The sequence below is a fragment of the Oncorhynchus gorbuscha genome, linkage group LG15, assembly GCF_021184085.1.
Source record: "Oncorhynchus gorbuscha isolate QuinsamMale2020 ecotype Even-year linkage group LG15, OgorEven_v1.0, whole genome shotgun sequence".
Taxonomy (NCBI): Eukaryota; Metazoa; Chordata; class Actinopteri; order Salmoniformes; family Salmonidae; genus Oncorhynchus; species Oncorhynchus gorbuscha.
Window position 1 is genome coordinate 3,685,180 of NC_060187.1, and position 27,287 is coordinate 3,712,466.

The 27,287-nt window shown below is 40.6% G+C and overlaps 1 protein-coding gene across 2 annotated transcripts in view; it reads right to left on the bottom strand.

The window, feature by feature from the left end:
• Nucleotides 1-12,137: 12,137 nt before the first annotated feature.
• LOC123996531 (unconventional myosin-VIIa) overlaps nucleotides 12,138-27,287 on the bottom strand; it is a 69,001-nt gene continuing 53,851 nt past the window's right edge. For both annotated transcript variants that reach the window (XM_046299932.1, XM_046299931.1), the window contains exons 41-49: nucleotides 27,179-27,284; nucleotides 26,315-26,428; nucleotides 26,006-26,093; nucleotides 25,631-25,740; nucleotides 22,017-22,202; nucleotides 21,444-21,560; nucleotides 20,960-21,043; nucleotides 16,294-16,413; nucleotides 12,138-13,482 (exon numbers count right to left, since the gene is read on the bottom strand). In XM_046299932.1, the coding sequence (XP_046155888.1) occupies nucleotides 13,387-13,482; nucleotides 16,294-16,413; nucleotides 20,960-21,043; nucleotides 21,444-21,560; nucleotides 22,017-22,202; nucleotides 25,631-25,740; nucleotides 26,006-26,093; nucleotides 26,315-26,428; nucleotides 27,179-27,284 (1,021 nt within the window). In that variant the 3' untranslated portion in view covers nucleotides 12,138-13,386. The remainder of the gene's footprint in view (nucleotides 13,483-16,293; nucleotides 16,414-20,959; nucleotides 21,044-21,443; nucleotides 21,561-22,016; nucleotides 22,203-25,630; nucleotides 25,741-26,005; nucleotides 26,094-26,314; nucleotides 26,429-27,178; nucleotides 27,285-27,287) is intronic.

Sequence of the window (27,287 nt, forward strand, 5' to 3'; positions counted from 1 at the left end):
TAAAAGACAGACAGACAGACAGACAGACAGACAGACAGACAGACAGACAGACAGACAGACAGACAGACAGACAGACAGACAGACAGACAGACAGACAGAGAGAGAGAGAGAGAGAGAGAGAGAGAGAGAGAGAGAGAGAGAGAGAGAGAGAGAGAGAGAGAGAGAGAGAGAGAGAGAGAGAGAGAGAGAGAGAGAGAGAGAGAGAGAGAGAGAGAGAGAGAGAGAGAGAGAGAGAGCCCCTATGCTCCCTGGAAAGAGCGAGGGATGAGTTGAAAAACAAGAGGAGGGTGGTGGAAGAGGAGAACAGGGGCATCTTCCATTTGGGGGGAGAACCAAAAATAATTAGCCAGACAGATGTGGAGAAACTTGGAAGAGGGGGGGGGGTATTTCTTTCATACACTGAGATCCCAGCTGTGTGTTAGACATATTGTCTCGCTCTCTTCTTTGGGCCTCGTGCATCGACATGTTAATAGCCTTCTCTGGCTTTGTGCCAAATGGCACCCTGTCCTATCTAGTGCACTACTTTTACTGCACTACGTCTGGCCAGGGCCCATAGGACTCTGGTCAAAAGTAGTGCACTATATAAGGAATAGGGTGCCATTTGGGATGCAGGCCCTGAACTGAATGATGGTACTGTCTGGTCGGGGGCCAATGGATAAGCTTTGACATTTATTCCCTTTTTGTTGAGTCTTTTAATTGGGGTTTATCTTCATCTTGTTCAGTCTCATCTTCTCTGTCTGTGTTGGTCTGTCTGACCCCGAGGGGTATAAACATCACCTAGTGAAACGGTTTACTCTGGCTGGAGTGAATTGACTATCAGCTGTCTCTCTTCAACTATAGTATAGTTATAGTATAGTTATAGTATAGTCACAGCATAGTCATAACATAGTTATTGTATAGTTATAGTATAGTTATAGTGTAGGTATAGTATAGTTACAGTATAGTTACAGTATAGTCACAGTATAGTCATAGTATAGTTATAGTATAGTCACAGCATAGTCATAACATAGTTATTGTATAGTTATAGTATAGTTATAGTATAGTCATAGTATAGTTATAGTATAGTTATAGTGTAGGCATGGTATAGTTACAGTATAGTTACAGTATAGTCACAGTATAGTCATAGTATAGTTATAGTATAGTTATAGTGTAGGTATGGTATAGTTACAGTATAGTCACAGTATAGTCATAGTATAGTTATAGTATAGTTATAGTGTAGGTATGGTATAGTTACAGTATAGTTACAGTATAGTCACAGTATAGTCATAGTATCGTTATAGTATAGTTATAGTGTAGGTATGGTATAGTTACAGTATAGTTACAGTATAGTCACAGTATAGGTTATATTATAGTTGTAGTATAGCTGTAGTATAGTTATAGTATAGTTATAGTGTAGGTATAGTATAGTTACAGTATAGTCACAGTATAGTTATATTATAGTTGCAGTATAGCTGTAGTATAGTTATAGTATAGTTATCGTGTGGGTATAGTATAGTTACAGTATAGTCATATTATAGCTGTAGTATAGTTATAGTGTGGTTATGGTGTGGTTGTAGTATAGGTATAGTGTAGTTACAGCATAGTTATAGTATAGTTATAGTATAGTTACGGCATAGTTATATAGGTATAGTGTAGTTATAGTATAGTTATAGTATGGCCATAGTTATAGTAAAGTTGTAGTATAGTTACAGTATAGCTATTGTACAGTTATAGTATAGTTACAGTATAGCTATTGTAAAGTGATAGTATAGTTACAGTATAGCTATTGTAAAGTTATAGAATAGTTACAGTATAGCTATTGTAAAGTTATAGAATAGTTACAGTATAGCTATTGTAAAGTTATAGTATAGTTATGGTATAGTTACGGTATTGTTGTATTATTGGTACAGTATAGCTAGAGTATAGTTATAGTATCATTATAGTATAGTTAGTCTGGTCATAGTATGTAGCTGTGGATGTAGTTATAGTATAGTTGTCAAGACTTAGTATAGTTACAGTGTAGGTATAGTATAGTTACCGTAAAGTCACAGCATAGTTATATTATAGTTGTAGTATAGCTGTAGTATAGTTATAGTGTGTTATGGTGTGGTTATAGTATAGTTGTCAAGACTTCCACCGAAGTCCGTCCCTCTCCTTGTTCGGGCGGCGTTCGGCGGTCGACGTCACCGGCCTTTTAGCCGTCGCCGATCCACTTTTCATTTTCCATTTGCTTTGTCTTTGTTTTCACCTGGTTTCTGTTCATTATTCAACCCTCTGTTTCCCTGTCGTGGAATTAAATACCTTGTACACTCATTTCTGCTCTCCTGCTCCTGCTCTCCACCGCCTGACAAGTATAGTTGGGGATGTAGGTATAGTAGTTATAGTATAGTTATAGTATAGTTGGGGATGTAGTTATAGTATAGTTATAGTATAGTTGGGGATGTAGTTATAGTCTAGTTATAGTATACATTTACATTTACATTTAAGTCATTTAGCAGACGCTCTTATCCAGAGCGACTTACAAATTGGTGCATTCACCTTATGACATCCAGTGGAACAGCCACTTTACAATAGTGCAACTAAATCTTTTAAGGGGGGGGGGTGGGAAGGATTACTTTATCCTATCCTAGGTATTCCTTAAAGAGGTGGGGTTTCAGGTGTCTCCGGAAGGTGGTGATTGACTCTGCTGTCCTGGCGTCGTGAGGGAGTTTGTTCCACCATTGGGGGGCCAGAGCAGCAAACAGTTTTGACTGGGCTGAGTGGGAACTGTACTTCCTCAGTGGTAGGGATGCGAGCAGGCCAGTATAGTTGGGGATGTAGTTATAGTATAGTTATAGTATAGTTGGGGATGTAGTTACATTATAGTTATAGTATAGTTGGGGATGTAGTTATATTATAGGTATAGTATCGTTATAGTATAGTTATATTATAGGTATAGTATAGTTGGGGATGTAGTTATATTATAGTTATAGTATAGTTATAGTATAGTTGGGGATGTAGTTATAGTATAGTTATAGTATAGTTGGGGATGTAGTTATAGTATAGTTATAGTTGGGGATGTAGTTATAGTATAGTTATAGTATAGCTGGGGATGTAGCTATAGTATAGTTATAGTATAGTTGGGGATGTAGTTATAGTATAGTTATAGTATAGTTGGGGATGTAGTTATAGTATAGTTATAGTATAGTTATATTAGAGGTATAGTATAGTTGGGGATGTAGTTATAGTATAGTTATAGTATAGTTGGGGATGTAGTTATAGTATAGTTATAGTTTAGTTGGAGATGTAGTTATAGTATAGTTATAGTTTAGTTAGGGATGTAGTTATAGTATAGTTGGGGATGTAGTTATATTATAGGTAGTTATAGTATAGTTATAGTATAGCTGGGGATGTAGTTATAGTATAGTTATAGTATAGTTGGGGATGTAGTTGTAGTATAGTTATAGTATAGTTGGGGCTGTAGTTATAGTATAGTTATAGTATAGTTATATTAGAGGTATAGTATAGTTGGGGATGTAGTTATAGTATAGTTATAGTATAGTTGGGGATGTAGTTATAGTATAGTTGGGGATGTAGTTATAGTATAGTTATAGTATAGTTGGGGATGTAGTTATAGTATAGTTATAGTATAGTTATAGTTTAGTTGGGGAGTTATAGTATAGTTATAGTATAGTTATAGATTAGTTGGGGATGTAGTTATAGTATAGTTATAGTTTAGTTGGGGATGTAGTTATAGTATAGTTGGGGATGTAGTTATATTATAGGTATAGTATCGTTAACTATAGTATAGTTATAGTATAGTTATATTATAGTTATAGTATATTTGGTGGTGTAGTTATATTATAGTTATAGTTTAGTTGGGGATGTAGTTATAGTATAGTTGGGGATGTAGTTTTATTATAGTTATAGTATAGTTGGGGATGTAGTTATAGTATAGTTATATTATAGTTGGGGATGTAGTTATAGTATAGTTATAGTATAGTTGGGGGTGTAGTTATAGTTACAGTATTGTTTGGGATGTAGTTATAGTATAGGGTAGTTATATTATAGTTATAGTTTAGTTGGGGGTGTAGTTATATTATAGTTTCGTTTGGGGTGTAGTTATATTATAGTTATAGTATAGTTGGGGATGTAGTTATATTATAGTATAGTTGGGGATGTAGTTATAGTATAGTTATAGTATAGTTGGGGGTGTAGTCATACTATAGTTATAGTATAGTTGGGGATGTAGTTATAGTATAGTTATAGTATAGTTATATTATAGGTATAGTATAGTTGGGGATGTAGTTATAGTATAGTTATAGTATAGTTGGGGATGTAGTTATAGTATAGTTATAGTATAGATGGGGATGTAGTTATAGTATAGTTATAGTATAGTTGGGGATGTAGTTATAGTGTAGTTATAGTATAGTTATAGTCTAGTTATAGTCTAGTTATAGTATAGTTATAGTCTAGTTATAGTATAGGTATAGTATAGTTATAGTCTAGTTATAGTCTAGTTATAGTATAGGTATACTATAGTTGGGGATGTAGTTATAGTGTAGTTATAGTATAGTTATATTATAGTTGGGGATGTAGTTATAGTATAGTTATAGTATAGTTGGGGATGTAGTTATAGTATAGATGGGGATGTAGTTATAGTATAGTTGGGGATGTAGTTATATTATAGTTATAGTATAGTTGGGGATGTAGTTATAGTATAGTTATAGAATAGTTGGGGATGTAGTTATAGTGTAGTTATAGTATAGTTATATTATAGATGGGGATGTAGTTATAGTGTAGTTATAGTATAGTTATATTATAGATGGGGATGTAGTTATAGTATAGTTATAGTATAGTTGGGGATGTAGTTATAGTGTAGTTATAGTATAGTTGGGGATGTAGTTATAGTATAGTTATATTATAGGTATAGTATAGTTGGGGATGTAGTTATAGTATAGTTATAGTATAGTTGGGGATGTAGTTATATTATAGGTATAGTATAGTTGGGGATGTAGTTATAGTTATAGTATTGTTTGGGATGTAGTTATAGTATAGTTATATTATAGATGGGGATGTAGTTATAGTATAGTTATAGTATAGTTGGGGATGTAGTTATAGTATAGTTATATTATAGGTATAGTATAGTTGGGGATGTAGTTATAGTATAGTTATAGTATAGTTGGGGATGTAGTTATATTATAGGTTATAGTATAGTTGTGGATGTAGTTATATTATAGTATTGTTTGGGATGTAGTTATATTATAGTTATATTATAGATGGGGATGTAGTTATAGTATAGTTATAGTATAGTTGGGGATGTAGTTATAGTATAGTTATATTATAGGTATAGTATAGTTGGGGATGTAGTTATAGTATAGTTATAGTATAGTTGGGGATGTAGTTACATTATAGTTATAGTATAGTTGGGGATGTAGTTATATTATAGGTATAGTATCGTTATAGTATAGTTATATTATAGGTATAGTATAGTTGGGGATGTAGTTATATTATAGTTATAGTATAGTTATAGTATAGTTGGGGATGTAGTTATAGTATAGTTATAGTATAGTTGGGGATGTAGTTATAGTATAGTTATAGTTGGGGATGTAGTTATAGTATAGTTATAGTATAGCTGGGGATGTAGCTATAGTATAGTTGGGGATGTAGTTATAGTATAGTTATAGTATAGTTATATTAGAGGTATAGTATAGTTGGGGATGTAGTTATAGTATAGTTATAGTATAGTTGGGGATGTAGTTATAGTATAGTTATAGTTTAGTTGGAGATGTAGTTATAGTATAGTTATAGTTTAGTTAGGGATGTAGTTATAGTATAGTTGGGGATGTAGTTATATTATAGGTAGTTATAGTATAGTTATAGTATAGCTGGGGATGTAGTTATAGTATAGTTATAGTATAGTTGGGGATGTAGTTGTAGTATAGTTATAGTATAGTTGGGGCTGTAGTTATAGTATAGTTATAGTATAGTTATATTAGAGGTATATTATAGTTGGGGATGTAGTTATAGTATAGTTATAGTATAGTTGGGGATGTAGTTATAGTATAGTTATAGTATAGTTGGGGATGTAGTTATAGTATAGTTATAGTATAGTTGGGGATGTAGTTATAGTATAGTTGGGGATGTAGTTATAGTATAGTTATAGTATAGTTGGGGATGTAGTTATAGTATAGTTATAGTATAGTTATAGTTTAGTTGGGGATGTAGTTATAATATAGTTATAGTATAGTTATAGATTAGTTGGGGATGTAGTTATAGTATAGTTATAGTATAGTTATAGTTTAGTTGGGGATGTAGTTATAGTATAGTTGGGGATGTAGTTATAGTATAGTTATAGTTTAGTTGGGGATGTAGTTATAGTATAGTTGGGGATGTAGTTATATTATAGTTATAGTATAGTTATAGTTTAGTTGGGGATGTAGTTATAGTATAGTTATATTATAGGTATAGTATAGTTGGGGATGTAGTTATATTATAGTTATAGTATAGTTATAGTATAGTTGGGGATGTAGTTATAGTATAGTTATAGTATAGTTGGGGATGTAGTTATAGTATAGTTATAGTTGGGGATGTAGTTATAGTATAGTTATAGTATAGCTGGGGATGTAGCTATAGTATAGTTGGGGATGTAGTTATAGTATAGTTATAGTATAGTTGGGGATGTAGTTATAGTATAGTTATAGTATAGTTATATTAGAGGTATAGTATAGTTGGGGATGTAGTTATAGTATAGTTATAGTATAGTTGGGGATGTAGTTATAGTATAGTTATAGTTTAGTTGGAGATGTAGTTATAGTATAGTTATAGTTTAGTTAGGGATGTAGTTATAGTATAGTTGGGGATGTAGTTATATTATAGGTAGTTATAGTATAGTTATAGTATAGCTGGGGATGTAGTTATAGTATAGTTATAGTATAGTTGGGGATGTAGTTGTAGTATAGTTATAGTATAGTTGGGGCTGTAGTTATAGTATAGTTATAGTATAGTTATATTAGAGGTATATTATAGTTGGGGATGTAGTTATAGTATAGTTATAGTATAGTTGGGATGTAGTTATAGTATAGTTATAGTATAGTTGGGGATCCTAGTTATAGTATAGTTATAGTATAGTTGGGGATGTAGTTATAGTATAGTTGGGGATGTAGTTATAGTATAGTTATAGTATAGTTGGGGATGTAGTTATAGTATAGTTATAGTATAGTTATAGTTTAGTTGGGGATGTAGTTATAGTATAGTTATAGTATAGTTATAGATTAGTTGGGGATGTAGTTATAGTATAGTTATAGTATAGTTATAGTTTAGTTGGGGATGTAGTTATAGTATAGTTGGGGATGTAGTTATAGTATAGTTATAGTTTAGTTGGGGATGTAGTTATAGTATAGTTGGGGATGTAGTTATATTATAGGTATAGCTCTCTCTAATTCTCTCTCTTCTCTCTCTCGGAGGACCTCGTTAACTATAGTATAGTTATAGTATAGTTATATTATAGTTATAGTATATTTGGTGGTGTAGTTATATTATAGTTATAGTTTAGTTGTGGATGTAGTTATAGTATAGTTGGGGATGTAGTTTTATTATAGTTATAGTATAGTTGGGGATGTAGTTATAGTATAGTTATATTATAGGTATAGTATAGTTTGGGGTGTAGTTATAGTATAGTTATAGTATAGTTGGGGGTGTAGTTATAGTTACAGTATTGTTTGGGATGTAGTTATAGTATAGTTGGGGGTGTAGTTATATTATAGTTATAGTTTAGTTGGGGGTGTAGTTATATTATAGTTTCGTTTGGGGTGTAGTTATATTATAGTTATAGTATAGTTGGGGATGTAGTTATATTATAGTTATAGTATAGTTGGGGATGTAGTTATAGTATAGTTATAGTATAGTTGGGGGTGTAGTCATACTATAGTTATAGTATAGTTGGGGATGTAGTTATAGTATAGTTATAGTATAGTTATATTATAGGTATAGTATAGTTGGGGATGTAGTTATAGTATAGTTATAGTATAGTTGGGGATGTAGTTATAGTATAGTTATAGTATAGATGGGGATGTAGTTATAGTATAGTTATACTATAGATGGGGATGTAGTTATAGTATAGTTATAGTATAGTTGGGGATGTAGTTATAGTGTAGTTATAGTATAGTTATAGTCTAGTTATAGTCTAGTTATAGTATAGTTATAGTATAGTTATAGTATAGGTATAGTATAGTTATAGTCTAGTTAGTTACAGCCCCCACACCACCTCTAGTGGTGTGGGGGCTGTGCTTTGGCAAAGTGGGTGGGGTTATATCCTTCCTGTTTGGCCCTGTAGGGTGTCCTCGGATGGGGCCACAGTGTCTCCTGACCCCTCCTGTCTCAGCCTCCAGTATTTATGCTGCAGTAGTTTATGTGTGGGGGCTAGGGTCAGTTTGTTTATCTGGAGTACTTCTCCTGTCCTATTCGGTGTCCTGTGTAAATCTAAGTGTAGTTCTCTAATTCTCTCCTTCTCTCTTTCTTTCTCTCTCTCGGAGGACCTGAGCCCTAGAACCATGCCCCAGGACTACCTGACATGATGACTCCTTGCTGTCCCCAGTCCACCTGGCCATGCTGCTGCTCCAGTTTCAACTGGCCTGGGCCCTAGGACCATGTCCCAGGACTACCTGACATGAGAGACTCCTTGCTGTCCCCAGTCCACCTGGCCATGCTCCTGCTCCAGTTTCAACTGTTCTGCCTTACTATTATTCAACCATGCTGGTCATTTATGAACATTTGAACATCTTGGCCACGTTCTGTTATAATCTCCACCCGGCACAGCCAGAAGAGGACTGGCCACCCCACATATGCTCTCTCTAATTCTCTCTTTCTTTCTCTCTCTCGGAGGACCTGAGCCCTAGGACCGTGCCCCAGGACTACCTGACATGATGGCTCCTTGCTGTCCCCAGTCCACCTGACTGTGCTGCTGCTCCAGTTTCAACTGTTCTGCCTTATTATTATTTGACCATGCTGGTCATTTATGAACATTTGAACATCTTGGTCATGTTCTGTTATAATCTCTACCCGGCACAGCCAGAAGAGGACTGGCCACCCCACATAGCCCGGTTCCTCTCTAGGTTTCTTCCTAGGTTTTGGCCTTTCTGGGGAGTTTTTCCTAGCCACCGTGCTTTTACACCTGCATTGTTTGCTGTTTGGGGTTTTAGGCTGGGTTTCTGTACAGCACTTTGAGATATCAGCTGATGTACGAAGGGCTATATAAATACATTTGATTTGATTATAGTATAGGTATACTATAGTTGGGGATGTAGTTATAGTAGTTAGTTATAGTATAGTTGGGGATGTAGTTATAGTATAGATGGGGATGTAGTTATAGTATAGTTGGGGATGTAGTTATATTATAGTTATAGTATAGTTGGGGATGTAGTTATAGTATAGTTATAGAATAGTTGGGGATGTAGTTATAGTGTAGTTATAGTATAGTTATATTATAGATGGGGATGTAGTTATAGTATAGTTATATTATAGATGGGGATGTAGTTATAGTATAGTTATAGTATAGTTGGGGATGTAGTTATAGTGTAGTTATAGTATAGTTGGGGATGTAGTTATAGTATAGTTATATTATAGGTATAGTATAGTTGGGGATGTAGTTATAGTATAGTTATAGTATAGTTGGGGATGTAGTTATAGTATAGTTATATTATAGATGGGGATGTAGTTATAGTATAGTTGGGGATGTAGTTATAGTATAGTTATATTATAGGTATAGTATAGTTGGGGATGTAGTTATAGTATAGTTATAGTATAGTTGGGGATGTAGTTATAGTATAGTTATTTTATAGTTGGGGATGTAGTTATAGTATAGTTATATTATAGTTGGGGATGTAGTTATAGTGTAGTTATAGTATAGTTATAGTATAGTTGGGGATGTAGTTATATTATAGGTATAGTATAGTTGGGGATGTAGTTATAGTATAGTTATATTATAGTCGGGATGTAGTTATAGTATCGTTATAGTATAGTTATATTATAGTTATATTATAGTTGGGGATGTAGTTATAGTTATAGTATAGTTGGGGATGTAGTTATATTATAGTTATATTATAGTTGGGGATGTAGTTATAGTATAGGTATAGTATAGTTATATAATAGGTATAGTATAGTTGGGGATGTAGTTATATTATAGGTATAGTATAGTTGGGGATGTAGTTATAGTATAGGTATAGTATAGTTGGGGATGTAGTTATATTATGGGTATAGTATAGTTGGGGATGTAGTTATAGTATAGTTATAGTTTCGTTGGGGATGTAGTTATATTATAGGTATAGTATAGTTATATAATAGGTATAGTATAGTTGGGGTGTAGTCATAGTATAGTTATAGTATAGTTGGGGATGTAGTTATAGTATAGTTATAGTATAGCTGGGGATGTAGTTATAGTATAGTTATAGTATAGTTATATTATAGGTATAGTATAGTTGGGGATGTAGTTATAGTATAGTTATAGTATAGTTGGGGATGTAGTTATAGTATAGTTATATTATAGTTGGGGATGTAGTTATAGTGTAGTTATAGTATAGTTATATTATAGATGGGGATGTAGTTATAGTATAGTTATATTATAGTTGGGGATGTAGTTATAGTGTAGTTATAGTATAGTTGGGGATGTAGTTATAGTATAGTTATATTATAGTTGGGGATGTAGTTATAGTGTAGTTATAGTATAGTTATATTATAGATGGGGATGTAGTTATAGTATAGTTATATTATAGTTGGGGATGTAGTTATAGTGTAGTTATAGTATAGTTGGGGATGTAGTTATATTATAGTTATAGTATAGTTGGGGATGTAGTTATAGTATAAGTATATTATAGTTGGGGATGTAGTTATAGTTATAGTATTGTTTGGGATGTAGTTATATTATAGTTATAGTATAGTTGGGGATGTAGTTATGTTATAGTATAGTTGGGGATGTAGTTATAGTATAGTTATATTATAGTTGGGGATGTAGTTATAGTATAGTTATAGTATAGTTGGGGATGTAGTTATAGTATAGTTGGGGATGTAGTTATAGTGTAGGTATAGTATAGTTGGGGATGTAGTTATAGTATAGTTATAGTATTGTTGGGGATGTAGTTATAGTATAGTTATATTATAGGTATAGTATAGTTGGGGATGTAGTTATAGTATAGTTATATTATAGTTGGGGATGTAGTTATATTATAGTTATAGTATAGTTGGGGATGTAGTTATAGTGTAGTTATAGTATAGTTATATTATAGTTGGGGATGTAGTTATAGTATAGTTATATTATAGTTGGGGATGTAGTTATATTATAGGTATAGTATAGTTGGGGATGTAGTTATATTATAGTTATATTATAGTTGGGGATGTAGTTATAGTGTAGTTATAGTATAGTTATATTATAGGTATAGTATAGTTGGGGATGTAGTTATATTATAGGTATAGTATAGTTGGGGATGTAGTTATAGTATAGGTATAGTATAGTTGGGGATGTAGTTATATCATAGGTATAGTATAATTGGGGATGTAGTTATAGTATAGTTATATTATAGATGGGGATGTAGTTATATTATAGTTATAGTATAGTTGGGGATGTAGTTATATTATAGTCGGGGATGTAGTTATAGTATAGTCGGGGATGTAGTTATAGTATAGTTGGATATGTAGTTATAGTATAGCTGGGGATGTAGTTATAGTATAGTTATAGTATAGTTGGATATGTAGTTATATTATAGTTGGGGATGTAGTTATATTATAGTTATAGTATAGTCGGGATGTAGTTATAGTATAGCTGGGGATGTAGTTATAGTATAGTTATAGCATAGTTGGGGATGTAGTTATAGTATAGCTGGGGATGTAGTTATAGTGTAGTTATAGTATAGTTGGATATGTAGTTATAGTATAGTTGGATATGTAGTTATAGTATAGTTATATTATAGTTGGGGATGTAGTTATAGTATAGTTATAGTATAGCCGGGGATGTAGTTATAGTATAGTTATAGTATAGTTATAGCATAGTTGGGGATGTAGTTATAGTATAGTTGGGGTGTAGTTATAGTATAGTTGGGGATGCTGTAGAGTTAATAACCACAGAAAACCTCCTCAAACCCTCAGAAAAAAACGACCACAAACAGAATCCACACCAGCAACAAGTGTAATAAGATCAGACACAGGAAAAGTATTTTATGTGTCAAATAACGTCATCATTATGCAAAACTAAATCATTTGTTTTCAAAAAAAGAAGCAGTCCATCAAAACCTTTTGGGGATGAACGAAGGCAGACAACACCTGTTTATTCATCAGAACCTTTTGGGGATGAACGAAGGCAGACAACACCTGTTTATTCATCAGAAGACTGTCGATACATGGCAGCGGAATTATAAACATTTCAATGATCAATAATTTCAGTAATTATTTCAGTAATATTTGTCAGTTATAAATAAGTTATGCCTTCCTTTACCTGTGGCAGGGCACATAAAACATTTGTGGAAAGTTTTGTGTCATAATATTTCAAGTTAGGTATATTGGTCCTGTATGTAGTTAACTTTTACAATGCACAAATTACATTTAGAATTTAGAATGAAAAAAATGATCTTGTGTGTGCGTGTGCGTGTGTGCGTGCGTGCGCGTGTGTGTGTGTGTGTGTGTGTGTGTGTGTGTGTGTGTGTGTGTGTGTGTGTGTGTGTGTGTGTGTGTGTGTGTGTGTGTGTGTGTGTGTGTGTGTGTGTGTGTGTGTGTGTGTGTGTGTGTGTGTGTGTTAGAGCATTAGTTGTAAATTCAAGGCACAGTTTGCATTGTGTTTCATCCCAGCAGCTCAATGCCTCACGTGTTCCCGTTACCATGGTTCCCACTATATGACCAAGCTGCAAAGTCAAACAAATTGGCTATATCATAACAAATGTATGACATTCTCACGATACGGTCTGAAATTTAAAGGGATATTTCTGGATTTTGGCAATGATGTCCTTTATCTACTTCCCCGGAGTCAGATGAACTGGTGGAGACCATGTTGTGTGTCTCTCTGTCCAGTATTAAGGAAGTTAGAGGTATTTTCAAGAGCCAATGCTAACTAACTAGCATCAGTTAAATGACTGGAGTCTACGGGTATCTGCTAGCATGCTATTCCTTTAAGGTTCAGGTTAGGCATGAGGTTAAGTAGTGTGGGTTAACGGTAGAGTGTTAGGGTTAGGTTTAAAAATCCGGTCTGTGTAGCTCAGTTGGTAGAGCATGGCGCTTGTAACGCCAGGGTAGTGGGTTCGATCCCCGGGACCACCCATACGTAGAATGTATGCACACATGACTGTAAGTCGCTTTGGATAAAAGCGTCTGCTAAATGGCATATATATATAAGAGAAATTGTATAACTAAGCAGGGCTTCCGACTTTGCAACTGGTCACACGTCTCGTGTTATTCGTTGTATCTCTGGTTTCTGGTCCTAACTGCTTTCCTCTCGTTCAGGTACATGTTGACATAAGAGGTCAGAAGATCATCCATTTTATAGCCCTGATGGACAAAGACACAAAGCACAATATGAAAACATTATTCAGAATAATTGTATCTTATTAAGACCAGGCACTACAACCCTAACAGGGAACTTTTACCAGTTGAATGTAGATACAAATATGACTATTTTTGTATACCACATTTTGTAAAATATTATATTGAAATATGCATATGAGGTGATATCTCATTAAATATGCACATATGTGACCCGTTTCAAGAACCTAGGCTTATGTCACTACTTCACAGGAGAGGCATTTGAACGTAAACATAACATTTAAAAAAAATCGGAATACGTTGTTTTTTTGTTGTCAGAAATGCCTTCTTGAACATGCAAACTTTCACATGCCTTAAATAACAAACGTGTATGCCATCTGTAAATACGAATAAAATGGTTAAATTATGAGCCTAGTCGTTTTAGCCACAGAAAAATACGGGAACCTTCCTACTCGCTATGATTGGCAGAGATAATGGGTGGGCTGGACATGCCGAGAGATGAGTTTGGATTGGTCTGCCATGTAGCATGCTTCTATCTATAACATGAGCTGCTCACTATGTATATGGTTAATCCCCATAATGACATCACAATACCCCATAATGACATCACAATACCCCATAATGACATCACAATACCCCATAATGACATCACAATTCCCCATAATGAAAACAGGATTTTACCTGATTTACATAACTATTCAGGCCCTTTGTTATGAGACACAAAATTGATCTCAGGTAAATCCTGTTTCCATTGTTCATCCTTGAAATGTTTCTACAACTTGATTGGAGTCCACCTGTGGCAAATTCAATTGATTGGACATGATTTGGAAAGGCACACACCTGTCTACATAATGTCCCACAGTTGACAGTGCATGTCAGAGCAAAAAACAAGCCATGAGGTCGAAGGAATTGTCCATAGAGCCCCAGGACAGGATTGTGTTGAGGCACAGATCTGGGGAAGGGTACCAAAAAATGTCTGCAGCATTGAAGGTCCCCAAGAACACAGTGGCCACCATCATTCTTAAATGGAAGACGTTAGGAACCACCAAGACCCTTCCTAGAGATGGCTGCACAGCCAAACTGAGCAATCAGGGGAGGTAACTAAGAACCCGATGGTCACTCTGACAGAGCTCCAACAATCCTTTGTGGAGATGGGAGAACCTTCCAGAAGGACATCCATCTCTGCAGCCCTCCACCAATCAAGACTTTATGGTAGAGTGAAGAGATGGAAACCACTCCTCAGTAAAAGACACATGACAGCCCGCTTGGAGTTTGCCAAAAGGCACCTAAAGGACTCTCAGACCACGCGAAACAAGATTCTCTGGTCTGATGAAGCCAAGATTGAACTCTTTGGCCTGAATGCCAAGCGTCACATCTGGAGGAAACCTGGCACCATCCCTACGGTGAAGCACGGTGGTGGCAGCAACAAGCCGTGGGGATGTTTTTCAGCAGCAGGGACTGAGAGACTAGTCAGGATAGAGGCGAAGATGAACAGAGCAATGTACAGAGAGATCCTTGATGAAAACCTGCTCCACAGCGCTCAGGACCTCAGACTGGGGTGAAGGTTCACCTTCCAACAGGAAATGACCCTAAGCACACAGCCAAGACAACGCAGGAGTGGCTTCAGGACAAGTCTCTGAATGTCCTTAAATGGTCCATCCAGTGCCCAGACTTGATCCCTACCGAACATCTCTGGAGATGGAGGATGCAGGAGTATGGGGGGTTCATGGGGTTCTCCCCAGGAGTATGGGGGGTTCATGGGGTTCTCATCAGGAGTATGGGGGGGTTCATGGGGTTCTCCCCAGGAGTATGGGGGGGGGTTCATGGGGTTCTCCCCAGGAGTATGGGGGGTTCATGGGGTTCTCACCAGGAGTATGGGGGGGTTCATGGGGTTCTCACCAGGAGTATGGGGGTTCATGGGGTTCTCACCAGGAGTATGGGGGTTCATGGGGTTCTCACCAAGAGTATGGGGGTTCATGGGGTTCTCACCAGGAGTATGGGGGGTTCATGGGGTTCTCACCAGGAATATGGGGGTTCATGGGGTTCTCACCAGGAGTATGGGGGGTTCATGGGGTTCTCACCAGGAGTATGGGGGTTCATGGGGTTCTCACCAGGAGTATGGGGGTTCATGGGGTTGCCCCAGGAGCCTGGGGGGTTCATGGGGTTCTCACCAGGGTATGGGGGTTCATGGGGTTCTCACCAGGAGTATGGGGGGGTACATGGGGTTCTCACCAGAAGTATGGGGGGGTTCATGGGGTTCTCACCAGAAAGTATGGGGGGGGGGGGGGTTCATGGGGTTCTCACCAGGAGGGGGGGTTCATGGGGTTCTCACCAGGAGTATGGGGGGTACATGGGGTTCTCACCAAGTATGGGGGGTTCATGGGGTTCTCACCAGGAGTATGGGGGGTTCATGGGGTTCTCCCCAGGAGTATGGGGGGTTCATGGGGTTCTCCCCAGGAGTATGGGGGGTTCATGGGGTTCTCATCAGGAGTATGGTGAGTAAATCTCAAAATGAATAGGTAGATGCAAAACATGTAAATTCGGCCTGTGGTGCCTGTGGTGCCTGTGGTGCCTGTTGTGCCTGTGGTGCCTGTGGTGCCTGGCCTTGAAAGTTTAATATTTCTAACATGAACTAATAAGAAATTACGAAAAAGAAATAAGAAAATAAAAAATAAATTGCTTATCGCTGCCACAAGGGGGAAATTATGTTTCCGTAATGAATAGAAGAAAGAGGTACACAAAATAACTAGCTACAAGTCAACAGTAAAAAATAAAAACAAGCAAACAAACAAACAAAACCGTAATAAATGTCTTTACCAGTGATGTTTCACATAGGATCTTGTTTCCCTTCACCAGGTTGCCCACGGTGATGTGGAAGTAGGTGGATCCACTGCACCAGTTAGCGATACGGTTGAACGGGTGAGTCGCAAGGACATCCTATGGGACAGATAAGACAGACAGGTCAGACAGACATCTCTTTACTGTTCATGCTCTCTGTTGAATATTACTGTCAGTGGAGGGCCGTGCAAAACGGCAGGGTAGCCTAGTGGTTAGAGTGTAGAGGTGGTAGGGTAGCCTAGTGGTTAGAGTGTAGAGGTGGTAGGGTAGCCTAGTGGTTAGAGTGTAGAGGCGGTAGGGTAGCCTAGTGGTTAGAGTGTAGAGGTGGTAGGGTAGCCTAGTGGTTAGAGTGTAGAGGTGGTAGGGTAGCCTAGTGGTTAGAGTGTAGAGGTGGCAGGGTAGCCTAGTGGTTAGAGTGTAGAGGAGGCAGGGTAGCCTAGTGGTTAGAGTGTAGAGGTGGCAGAGTAGCCTAGTGCTTAGAGTGTAGAGGTGGCAGGGTAGCCTAGTGGTTAGAGTGTAGAGGTGGTAGGGTAGCCTAGTGGTTAGAGTGTAGAGGTGGTAGGGTAGCCTAGTGGTTAGAGTGTAGAGGTGGTAGGGCAGCCTAGTGGTTAGAGTGTAGAGGTGGTAGGGTAGCCTAGTGGTTAGAGTGTAGAGGTGGCAGGGTGGCCTAGTGGTTAGAGTGTAGAGGTGGTAGGGTAGCCTAGTGGTTAGAGTGTAGGACTAGTAACCGGAAGGTTGCAAGTTCAAATCCCTGAGCTGACATAGTACAAAATCTGTCGTTCTGCCCCTGAACAGGCGGTTAACCCACTGTTCCCAGGCCGTCATTGAAAATAAGAATTTGTTCTTAACTGAGTTAAATAAAGGTGAAATAAATAAAAACATAGCTTAATGAGAGGGCTGTGAACATTTACCTAGTAATGTCTTATACTGTTAGAAAACACTGATTTTTTTCGTTGTTGTATTTATTATCTATGATTTGTTTGCACTTTTCGTACTAGAATGCACAGCTATAGTAAATAGTTTGAAACATAGTACATTCCCAGATGTAATTTTCTGTCACGCCTTGGTCATTGTTTTTGTGTTTTTGTTATATGTTTGGGTAGGCCAGGGTGTGACATGGGTTTATATGTTGTGTTCCGTATTGGGGTTTGTATTAATTGGGATTGTGTATGATTAGGGGTGTGTCTAGTTAGGCTTGGCTGCCTGAGGCGATTCTCAATTGGAGTCAGGTGATTCTCGTTGTCTCGGATTGGGAACCGTATTTAGGTAGCCTGAGTTTGCGTTGTATTTTGTGGGTGTTTGTTCCTGTCTCTGTGTAGTGTTCACCAGATAGGCTGTAATAGGTTTCACGTTCCATTTGTTGTTTTTGTATTTATGAGTAATTTCATGTACCGCAATTCCTTCATTAAAGTCATGAATAACCTAAACGCTGCATTTCGGTCTGTCTTCATTCAACAGACGAACAACGTTACAGAAACACCCACCAAAAACGGACCGAGCAGCGTGTAAACTGGCTACGACAGCGACAGTTTCAGGAGCGAAAGGAGGACGTTATGGACAGCAGAGGCATGGATTATACGAAGTGGGAAGAAATCGACAGGTGGGCGGCCGACCCAGAGCGAGTGCAGGAGCCCGCCTGGGATTCGCTTCAGCAGTGCGAAGAAGGCTACAGGCTAATGGAGTCTAAGAGGAAAACACGGGCGACGCAGAGCAAGAACCGAAAGTAACGGGGAGAGCGCAGAGAGAGAGTGGCTGAGTCAGGAGTCAGACCTGAGCCTACTCTGCCTGTTAATTGTGAGGAGCAGCAATTTGAGGACTTCTGGTCTTGGGAGATGATATTAGATGGAAAAGGACCCTGGGCGCAGCCGGGAGAATATCGCCGTCCCAAGGAGGAAATAGAAGCAGCTAAAGCAGAGAGGCGCAGGTATGAGGAGGCAGCACGGTGACGCGGTTGGAAGCCGGAAAAACAGCCCCAAAAAAATTATTGGGGGGGGGGCTAGAAGGGAGAATAGTTATGCCAGGTAGGAGACCTGCGCAAACTCCCTGTGCTCACCTTTGGGCTAGAGAGACCGGGCAGGCACCGTGTTATGCTATGGAGCGCACGGTGTTTCCAGTGCGGGTGCAGAGCCAGGTGTGGTACATACCAGCCCTTCCTATTGCCCGGGCTAGAGTGGGCATCGAGCCAGGTAAGCTTGGGCAGGCTCAGTGCTCAAGAGCTCCAGTGCGCCTGCACGGTCCGGTCTATCCAGAGCCACCTCTACACACCAGTCCTCCGGTAGCAGCTCCCCGCACCAGGCTTCCTGTGCGTGTCCTAGATCCAGTACCACCCGTTCCAGCACCACGCACCAGGCCTCCAGTGCGCCTCGCCTGTTCAGCGCAGCCAGCGCTTTTCTCCTCTCCTGCGCTGTTGGAGTCTCCCGCCTGTTTAGCACAGCCAGAGCCTTTCTCCTCTCCTGCGCTGCCGGAGTCTCCAGTCTGCCCAGCGCCGCCAGTGCTCCCAGTCAGCCCAGCGCGGCCAGTGCTCCCAGTCGGCCCAGCGCGGCCAGTGCTCCCAGTCGGCCCAGCGTGGCCAGTGCTCCCAGTCTGCCCAGCGCGGCCAGTGCTCCCAGTCTGCCCAGCGCCGCCAGTCGGCCCAGCGTCGCCAGTCTGCCAGGATCCGCCAGAAGTGCCGGTCTGCCAGGATCCGCCAGAAGTGCCAGTCTGCCAAGATCCGCCAGATCGGCCAGACAACCTGAATCATCCAGTTCCACCAGCCAGCCAGGATTTACCAGAGCCTACTACCTGCCTGAGCTTCCTCTCAGTACTGGGCTTCCTCTCAGTACTGGGCTTCCTCTCAGTACCGGGCTGCTTCGGTCCCGAGCTGCCCCTCTGTCCCGGGCTGCACCTCTGTCCCGGGCTGCACCTCTGTCCCGAGATGCCCCTCTGTCCCGAGCTGCCCCTCTGTCCCGAGATGCCCCTCTGTCCCGAGATGCCCCTCTGTCCCGAGATGCCCCTCTGTCCCGAGATGCCCCTCTGTCCTGAGATGCCCCTCTGTCCCGGGCTGCCCCTTTGTCCTGAGATGCCCCTCTGTCCCGAGCTGCTCCTCAGTTGTGTGGGGATCTGGGTGAGGACTATTAGGCCATGGTCGGCGGAGAAGGTGGATTCTACCAGGACGCGTAGGGGAGGAACTAGGACATTAATGGAGTGGGGTCCACGTCCTGAGCCAGAACCGCCACCATGGACAGACGCCCACCCGGACCCTCCCTATGCTCTTGAGGTGCGTCCGGGAATCCGCACCTTAGGGGGGGGGTTCTGTCACGCCTTGGTCATTGTTTTTGTGTTTTTGTTATATGTTTGGGTAGGCCAGGGTGTGACATGGGTTTATATGTTGTGTTCCGTATTGGGGTTTGTATTAATTGGGATTGTGTATGATTAGGGGTGTGTCTAGTTAGGCTTGGCTGCCTGAGGCGATTCTCAATTGGAGTCAGGTGATTCTCGTTGTCTCGGATTGGGAACCGTATTTAGGTAGCCTGAGTTCACGTTGTATTTTGTGGGTGTTTGTTCCTCTCTGTGTAGTTGTTCACCAGATAGGCTGTAATAGGTTTCACGTTCCATTTGTTGTTTTTGTATTTATGAGTTATTTCATGTACCGCAATTCCTTCATTAAAGTCATGAATAACCTACACGCTGCATTTCGGTCTGACTCTCTTCATTCAACAGACATTACATTTTCAGAATGTATATGCTATGAACTACCTATTTATGATAAAAGTGGGAATAGGGCTTGACATTGTTCGGGTTTCAACATCTACTCAAAATCAAGATTACAACTTGACATGCTATTAGATTGCAGAGGCCTTATTATTGTAATAATGTTTTATATAATTAATTAGTGGACAGGGAAGATCCGAGTCATTTCCTGGTGGACTGGTCATTGTTGTCTATCTCCTTGTGAATTTACCAAAGAGTTACAGTCGCTGGCGAATCTACTAGCTCGTCACAATCTCAGATTTCATCTTGTATAAAATGTGTCCCTTTATGATGAACACAAAGTGGCTTTGTTTCACATCTTGAAATTGTGTTCAAGTTTTTATTTTTTATATTTTTTAATGAAATATAAATCTGTGTGTTTATTACAGAACACATTCGTATGGCTGCAGTAGACTCGCAACGTTGCAGCTGTGTGCCTGAGACAACACAAATTGATGGTCAGTCCAATCAGCGAATGAGCATTAAAGGCGGGACTCTCGAGCCTCCAATGGCTGTGGATTTGTAACCCGATGCCCCAGAATCAATCGAGGCCAACTGAATTCAAGTGGGGGAAGCGGGGCTGTCAAACAGAACTGCGGTGAAGCAATTTGGCCCAACAGAAGTTGATTTATACGCACATTGCCTTGATAAAACAATAATAATAATATATAATAAAACATTATAACGAAAGCCCTAGAAATACAGTAATTAACATTGAAGAGGAACCCTTTATAATCCATTCTCTCAAGAGGAAAAAAAGGAGTCTTTGATGGTGTGTGTGTGTGTGTGTGTGTGTGTGTGTGTGTGTGTGTGTGTGTGTGTGTGTGTGTGTGTGTGTGTGTGTGTGTGTGTGTGTGTGTGTGTGTGTGTGTGTGTGTGTGTGTGTGTGTGTGTGTGTGTGTGTGTTGTGTTTTACCTTGGTTTTCGGGTGGATGATTGAGACCCCCTGTTTGCTGATGGCAATTCTGACGATATCTGGGAAGTTAGGGTCTGATGTTTGCTGGAAAAGTAAAACATCTCTTTAGGTGATGGAAAGCAGAGTAGTGGCTGTTCCTTCATCACTTAGAGACTTAGGCTGCGTGAACAAAATGGCACCCTATTCCCTATATAGTGCACTACTTTTGACCCAAATGGCACCCTATTCCCTATATAGTGCTCTACTTTTGACCCAAATGGCACCCTATTCCCTATATATAGTGGACTACTATTGACCAGGGCTCATAGGGTGCCATTCGGGACACACAGCCTTACAAGAACTTTAAATGGGTCCATAAAACGAGGCTTCGAACAGCGATACATCGTCTGGAAAGACCCATTTCTCCCGAGGGAACTTCATTTGTGATTTAAAAAAAATATATATATATATTTTTTTAAATCAGTGTTGAGGTGCCATCCCGTACCTTCACTTCAAAGAAAGCACATCCGAAGGTGGGCCAGCGACAGACCACCTTGAGAAACGCGAGACTTGCTTCTTCACTGGTCATACTAGCCTGCTTGTTGTAGGCTGCAACGATGTTCTGGTAAACAAAGACATTAAAACAGTCAAAAAACAACAACAACAATCCCATTCTTAAAACATTTTACTTAGTTGATCCTCTGACCTCCCCGATTGAATGAATTGAGTTAAGGGTCATTTGAGTTCAGGGGTCATGTAGGAGGGTAACTTGGAGCTGCAGTCCCAGACAAAAAAAGGGACACTACTGACTGTGTTTGTATACAGGTCACATGACGTCATTGAGGGAACACTCATCACCCAGTCCCTTCCAGCTATGTGCACTCATACACTCCTCCCAAGCACCGGTCCAGGGAAGTGAACAAGTGCACACTTTTGGAGGAATGTATTAGGGAGAGACTCTCTTACATCGATTTGTGACAACCGTAAAAAAAAAAAAAAATAATAATAATAATAACAATAAAAATGCTTTATAAATAAACGATTGATTGATTGATCGATCACAACTGATTGATTTTACCTTCTGCCAGTCTGTAGCGGACATGGCCTTCAGCATGTCGTTGGGCACCAGATCTTTCAGCATCTTGGGGATCAGAACGAACTGGGACTTGTCGTTGTTGAACTTTACCCTGAAGAGCAGAGCCCCTATGTTCACCATGTCCTCCTTGGTACATCGATGGTACCCTCTCAGGTACTTAGGTAGCTCCTGGGTGGGGAGAGAGAAAGGCTGTCCTGTCAGTATAATGAACAGTTAGCAGTGTTCGGATCAATTCAGAAAGTAAAACAAATTACAATTCCAATTTTTCCTCATTGAAAAAGCATTTATAATTGGAAGCTGAATGTCAGTGTACTTCCTGAATTGACAGTTTAAAAAAAAATTAAAACATTTGACCCCAACCCTGACTGTAAAGATAGGCATTTTCACCATGGGTACAATGTACTATTTTGTGGTTGGAGACGGAGGCCAGTAACCGGAGGGTTGCTGGTCGAATCCAAGTGCTGATTTATGTTAAATCATAGCAGGAGTTAACCAACATCCAGAGGGCCACTGATGTCAATATCTCAGCTGTCACCTAATGCCAACGGGCCCTTGAGAAAGGCTCTCAACACACCCGAGGGTATTGGAAGATAAACCACGATGTGCCCCAATATCTCAGCTGTCACCTAATGCCAACGGGCCCTTGAGAAAGGCTCTCAACACACCCGAGGGTATTGGAAGATAAACCACGATGTGCCCCAATATCTCAGCTGTCGCCTAATGCCAACGGGCCCTTGAGAAAGGCTCTCAACACACCCGAGGGTATTGGAAGATAAACCACGATGTGCCCCAATATCTCAGCTGTCACCTAATGCCAACGGGCCCTTGAGAAAGGCTCTCAACACACCCGAGGGTATTGGAAGATAAACCACGATGTGCCCCAATATCTCAGCTGTCACCTAATGCCAACGGGCCCTTGAGAAAGGCTCTCAACACACCCGAGGGTATTGGAAGATAAACCACTATGTGCCCCAATATCTCAGCTGTCACCTAATGCCAACGGGCCCTTGAGAAAGGCTCTCAACACACCCGAGGGTATTGGAAGATAAACCACGATGTGCCCCAATATCTCAGCTGTCACCTAATGCCAACGGGCCCTTGAGAAAGGCTCTCAACACACCCGAGGGTATTGGAAGATAAACCACGATGTGCCCCAATATCTCAGCTGTCGCCTAATGCCAACGGGCCCTTGAGAAAGGCTCTCAACACACCCGAGGGTATTGGAAGATAAACCACGATGTGCCCCAATATCTCAGCTGTCACCTAATGCCAACGGGCCCTTGAGAAAGGCTCTCAACACACCCGAGGGTATTGGAAGATAAACCACGATGTGCCCCAATATCTCAGCTGTCACCTAATGCCAACGGGCCCTTGAGAAAGGCTCTCAACACACCCGAGGGTATTGGAAGATAAACCACGATGTGCCCCAATATCTCAGCTGTCACCTAATGCCAACGGGCCCTTGAGAAAGGCTCTCAACACACCCGAGGGTATTGGAAGATAAACCACGATGTGCCCCAATATCTCAGCTGTCACCTAATGCCAACGGGCCCTTGAGAAAGGCTCTCAACACACCCGAGGGTATTGGAAGATAAACCACGATGTGCCCCAATATCTCAGCTGTCGCCTAATGCCAACGGGCCCTTGAGAAAGGCTCTCAACACACCCGAGGGTATTGGAAGATAAACCACGATGTGCCCCAATATCTCAGCTGTCACCTAATGCCAACGGGCCCTTGAGAAAGGCTCTCAACACACCCGAGGGTATTGGAAGATAAACCACGATGTGCCCCAATATCTCAGCTGTCACCTAATGCCAACGGGCCCTTGAGAAAGGCTCTCAACACACCCGAGGGTATTGGAAGATAAACCACGATGTGCCCCAATATCTCAGCTGTCACCTAATGCCAACGGGCCCTTGAGAAAGGCTCTCAACACACCCGAGGGTATTGGAAGATAAACCACGATGTGCCCCAATATCTCAGCTGTCACCTAATGCCAACGGGCCCTTGAGAAAGGCTCTCAACACACCCGAGGGTATTGGAAGATAAACCACGATGTGCCCCAATATCTCAGCTGTCGCCTAATGCCAACGGGCCCTTGAGAAAGGCTCTCAACACACCCGAGGGTATTGGAAGATAAACCACGATGTGCCCCAATATCTCAGCTGTCACCTAATGCCAACGGGCCCTTGAGAAAGGCTCTCAACACACCCGAGGGTATTGGAAGATAAACCACGATGTGCCCCAATATCTCAGCTGTCACCTAATGCCAACGGGCCCTTGAGAAAGGCTCTCAACACACCCGAGGGTATTGGAAGATAAACCACGATGTGCCCCAATATCTCAGCTGTCACCTAATGCCAACGGGCCCTTGAGAAAGGCTCTCAACACACCCGAGGGTATTGGAAGATAAACCACGATGTGCCCCAATATCTCAGCTGTCGCCTAATGCCAACGGGCCCTTGAGAAAAATGGTAACGGCAAGGAGAAGTCATCCATTTTTAAAATGAATAGTTTTGTTAGACAGCTGTTGTCACGCCCTGACCTTAGATATCTCTGTTTTCTATATATTTTGGTTAGGTCAGGGTGTGACTAGGGTGGGTACTCTAGGTTTTTGTATGTTTAGGTTTTTTGTACGTCTAGGGGTTTTGTATGTCTAGGGTTTTTGTATGTCTAGGGGTTTTGTATGTCTAGGGGTTTTGTATGTCTAGGGGTTTTGTATGTCTAGGGGTTTTGTATGCCTAGGGGTTTTGTATGTCTAGGGTTTTTGTATGTCTAGGGGTTTTGTATGTCTAGGGGTTTTGTATGTCTAGGGGTTTTGTATGTCTAGGGGTTTTGTATGTCTAGGGGTTTTGTATGTCTAGGGGTTTTGTATGTCTAGGGGTTTTGTATGTCTAGGGGTTTTGTACGTCTATGTTGGCCTGATATGGTTCCCAATCAGAGACAGATGTTTATCGTTGTCTCTGATTGGGGCTCATATTTAGGCAGGCCTTCCCCCCCCCCACACTTTCTGGTGTGGGATGTTGTCTATGTGTAGTTGCCTGACAGTACTATATTGTATTATATTATTATTATATTATATTATATTATTATATATTGTATATTGCTTCTCGTTTTTTTGGTTGGTTCGTTCGGTGTTCATTCTTTTAAGAAAGAGAATGTACGAATACCACGCTGCGCCTTGGTCTCCTTCATACGACGAACGTGACAGTTGTATTATTTTGACCTCCCCACAGTTCATCGGTAGAGGAAGTGTAAACTCAACCATAGCCTATTAGCTAAAAAAAAAAAAAAAGTGTATTGGAAGCGGAGAGAAAATGTTGCATTTTTAAATCAAATGTTCTGCAATTCTATACATTTTGCCATGGCTAGCGCTGTGTTCCCCTGCTCAAACATGATTATTTTTAAATCAAATGTGGCCTGAATACCTTTTTTCTCTTTGAATCTCAGCGATATTCATAAAACATATTATGTTTTGACATTAAAAAAAAAAATATATAAACACATTTCCTTCCAAAATAGAATAATCGGAAGCCCTGGTCGAAAGTAGTGCACTACACGGGCAAAGGTGTTGTTTGGGACCATTGTAACATACCTGAGGGTAGTGAAAGATCAGATCGGCCTCCAGGTCTCTGCCAGGACTGACGTTAAACCACAGCTTCCTCATGAAGAACACGAGGTAGGACATGTTCATGGGTCCTCCTCCTACACACACACACACACACACACACACACACACACACACACACACACACACACACACACACACACACACACACACACACACACACACACACACACACACACACACACACACACACACACACACACACACACACACACACACACACAGACAGACAGACAGACAGACAGACAGACAGACAGACAGACAGACCATTGTTAAGGGTTCAAAACTGGGTCGTGAGTAAAATCAATGGCATTTCTAAGTCATGATGTGATCTTATCTTACCCTCTTTGACACTCTTGGCTTTCTTGGACCAATCAGTGATCTGTCTCAGGCTGTCGAAGAAGTAGTCGGAATCATTCAGACTGAGAACCTGGACGACATAGAGGCAAAAGGACGTCACGCAAACTAGAGACTTTAAAAAAAAAAAAAAAAACTTCTACTTGCTGTATATCTGAGATACGGGAATCTAGCCTGGTCCCAGATCTGTTCGTGCTGTCTTGCCAAAGACCATATGAGTCCAGGGGAACCAGGCTACGATGAATCACGGAGGTCATCAGGAGTCTGTTAAATTAACATTTATCGATGACAAACCTTGTCGGGTGTTTTGACGAAGATGCTGAAGCCGTCAGATGAGACCAGCTGGAGCTTGGTGGAGATGGTCTGACAGAGGTCCCTGATTCTAGTACTGGTGTTGACCTCAAAGATCTGCAGAGGGAGGAGGAGGAACAGGATCCCCAGGGAGTAGATATGTGAGGGATATCACTGGAAGGATCCCCAGGGAGTAGATATGTGAGAGATATCACTGGAAGGATCCCCAGGGAGTAGATATGTGAGGGATATTAGTGGAAGGATCCCCAGGGAGTAGATATGTGAGAGATATCACTGGAAGGATCCCCAGGGAGTAGATATGTGAGGGATATTAGTGGAAGGATCCCCAGGGAGTAGATATGTGAGGGATATCAGTGGAAGGATCCCCAGGGAGTAGATATGTGAGGGATATTAGTGGAAGGATCCCCAGGGAGTAGATATGTGAGGGATATTAGTGGAAGGATCCCCAGGGAGTAGATATGTGAGAGATATCACTGGAAGGATCCCCAGGGAGTAGATATGTGAGAGATATCACTGGAAGGATCCCCAGGGAGTAGATATGTGAGGGATATTAGTGGAAGGATCCCCAGGGAGTAGATATGTGAGGGATATTAGTGGAAGGATCCCCAGGGAGTAGATATGTGAGGGATATTAGTGGAAGGATCCCCAGGGGACATAGAGTACAGTTCTGTACAGGTTCGATACAGATGCAACACAAGGAACACCATTTGCCTGGACAATTTGTTTTTTCCGATCCGGCTCAAAGGACCAGTGTTTCTGAAAGGGACTGTATGTGTTTTGTTTGTACAAATGATGAGAAGTTTAGCGCTTGTCAGAGTAACCCGTCATGGGCGCAGGGCTCTTTACCTCCTCCATGTCGTTGGGGAAGTGGACCTTGTGGAAGATCTGAGTGGAGTTCTGCTGGATGGCATCTATCTCCACCTGGTGAGGAGGCAGCTTCCTGGGCTCTATCCTG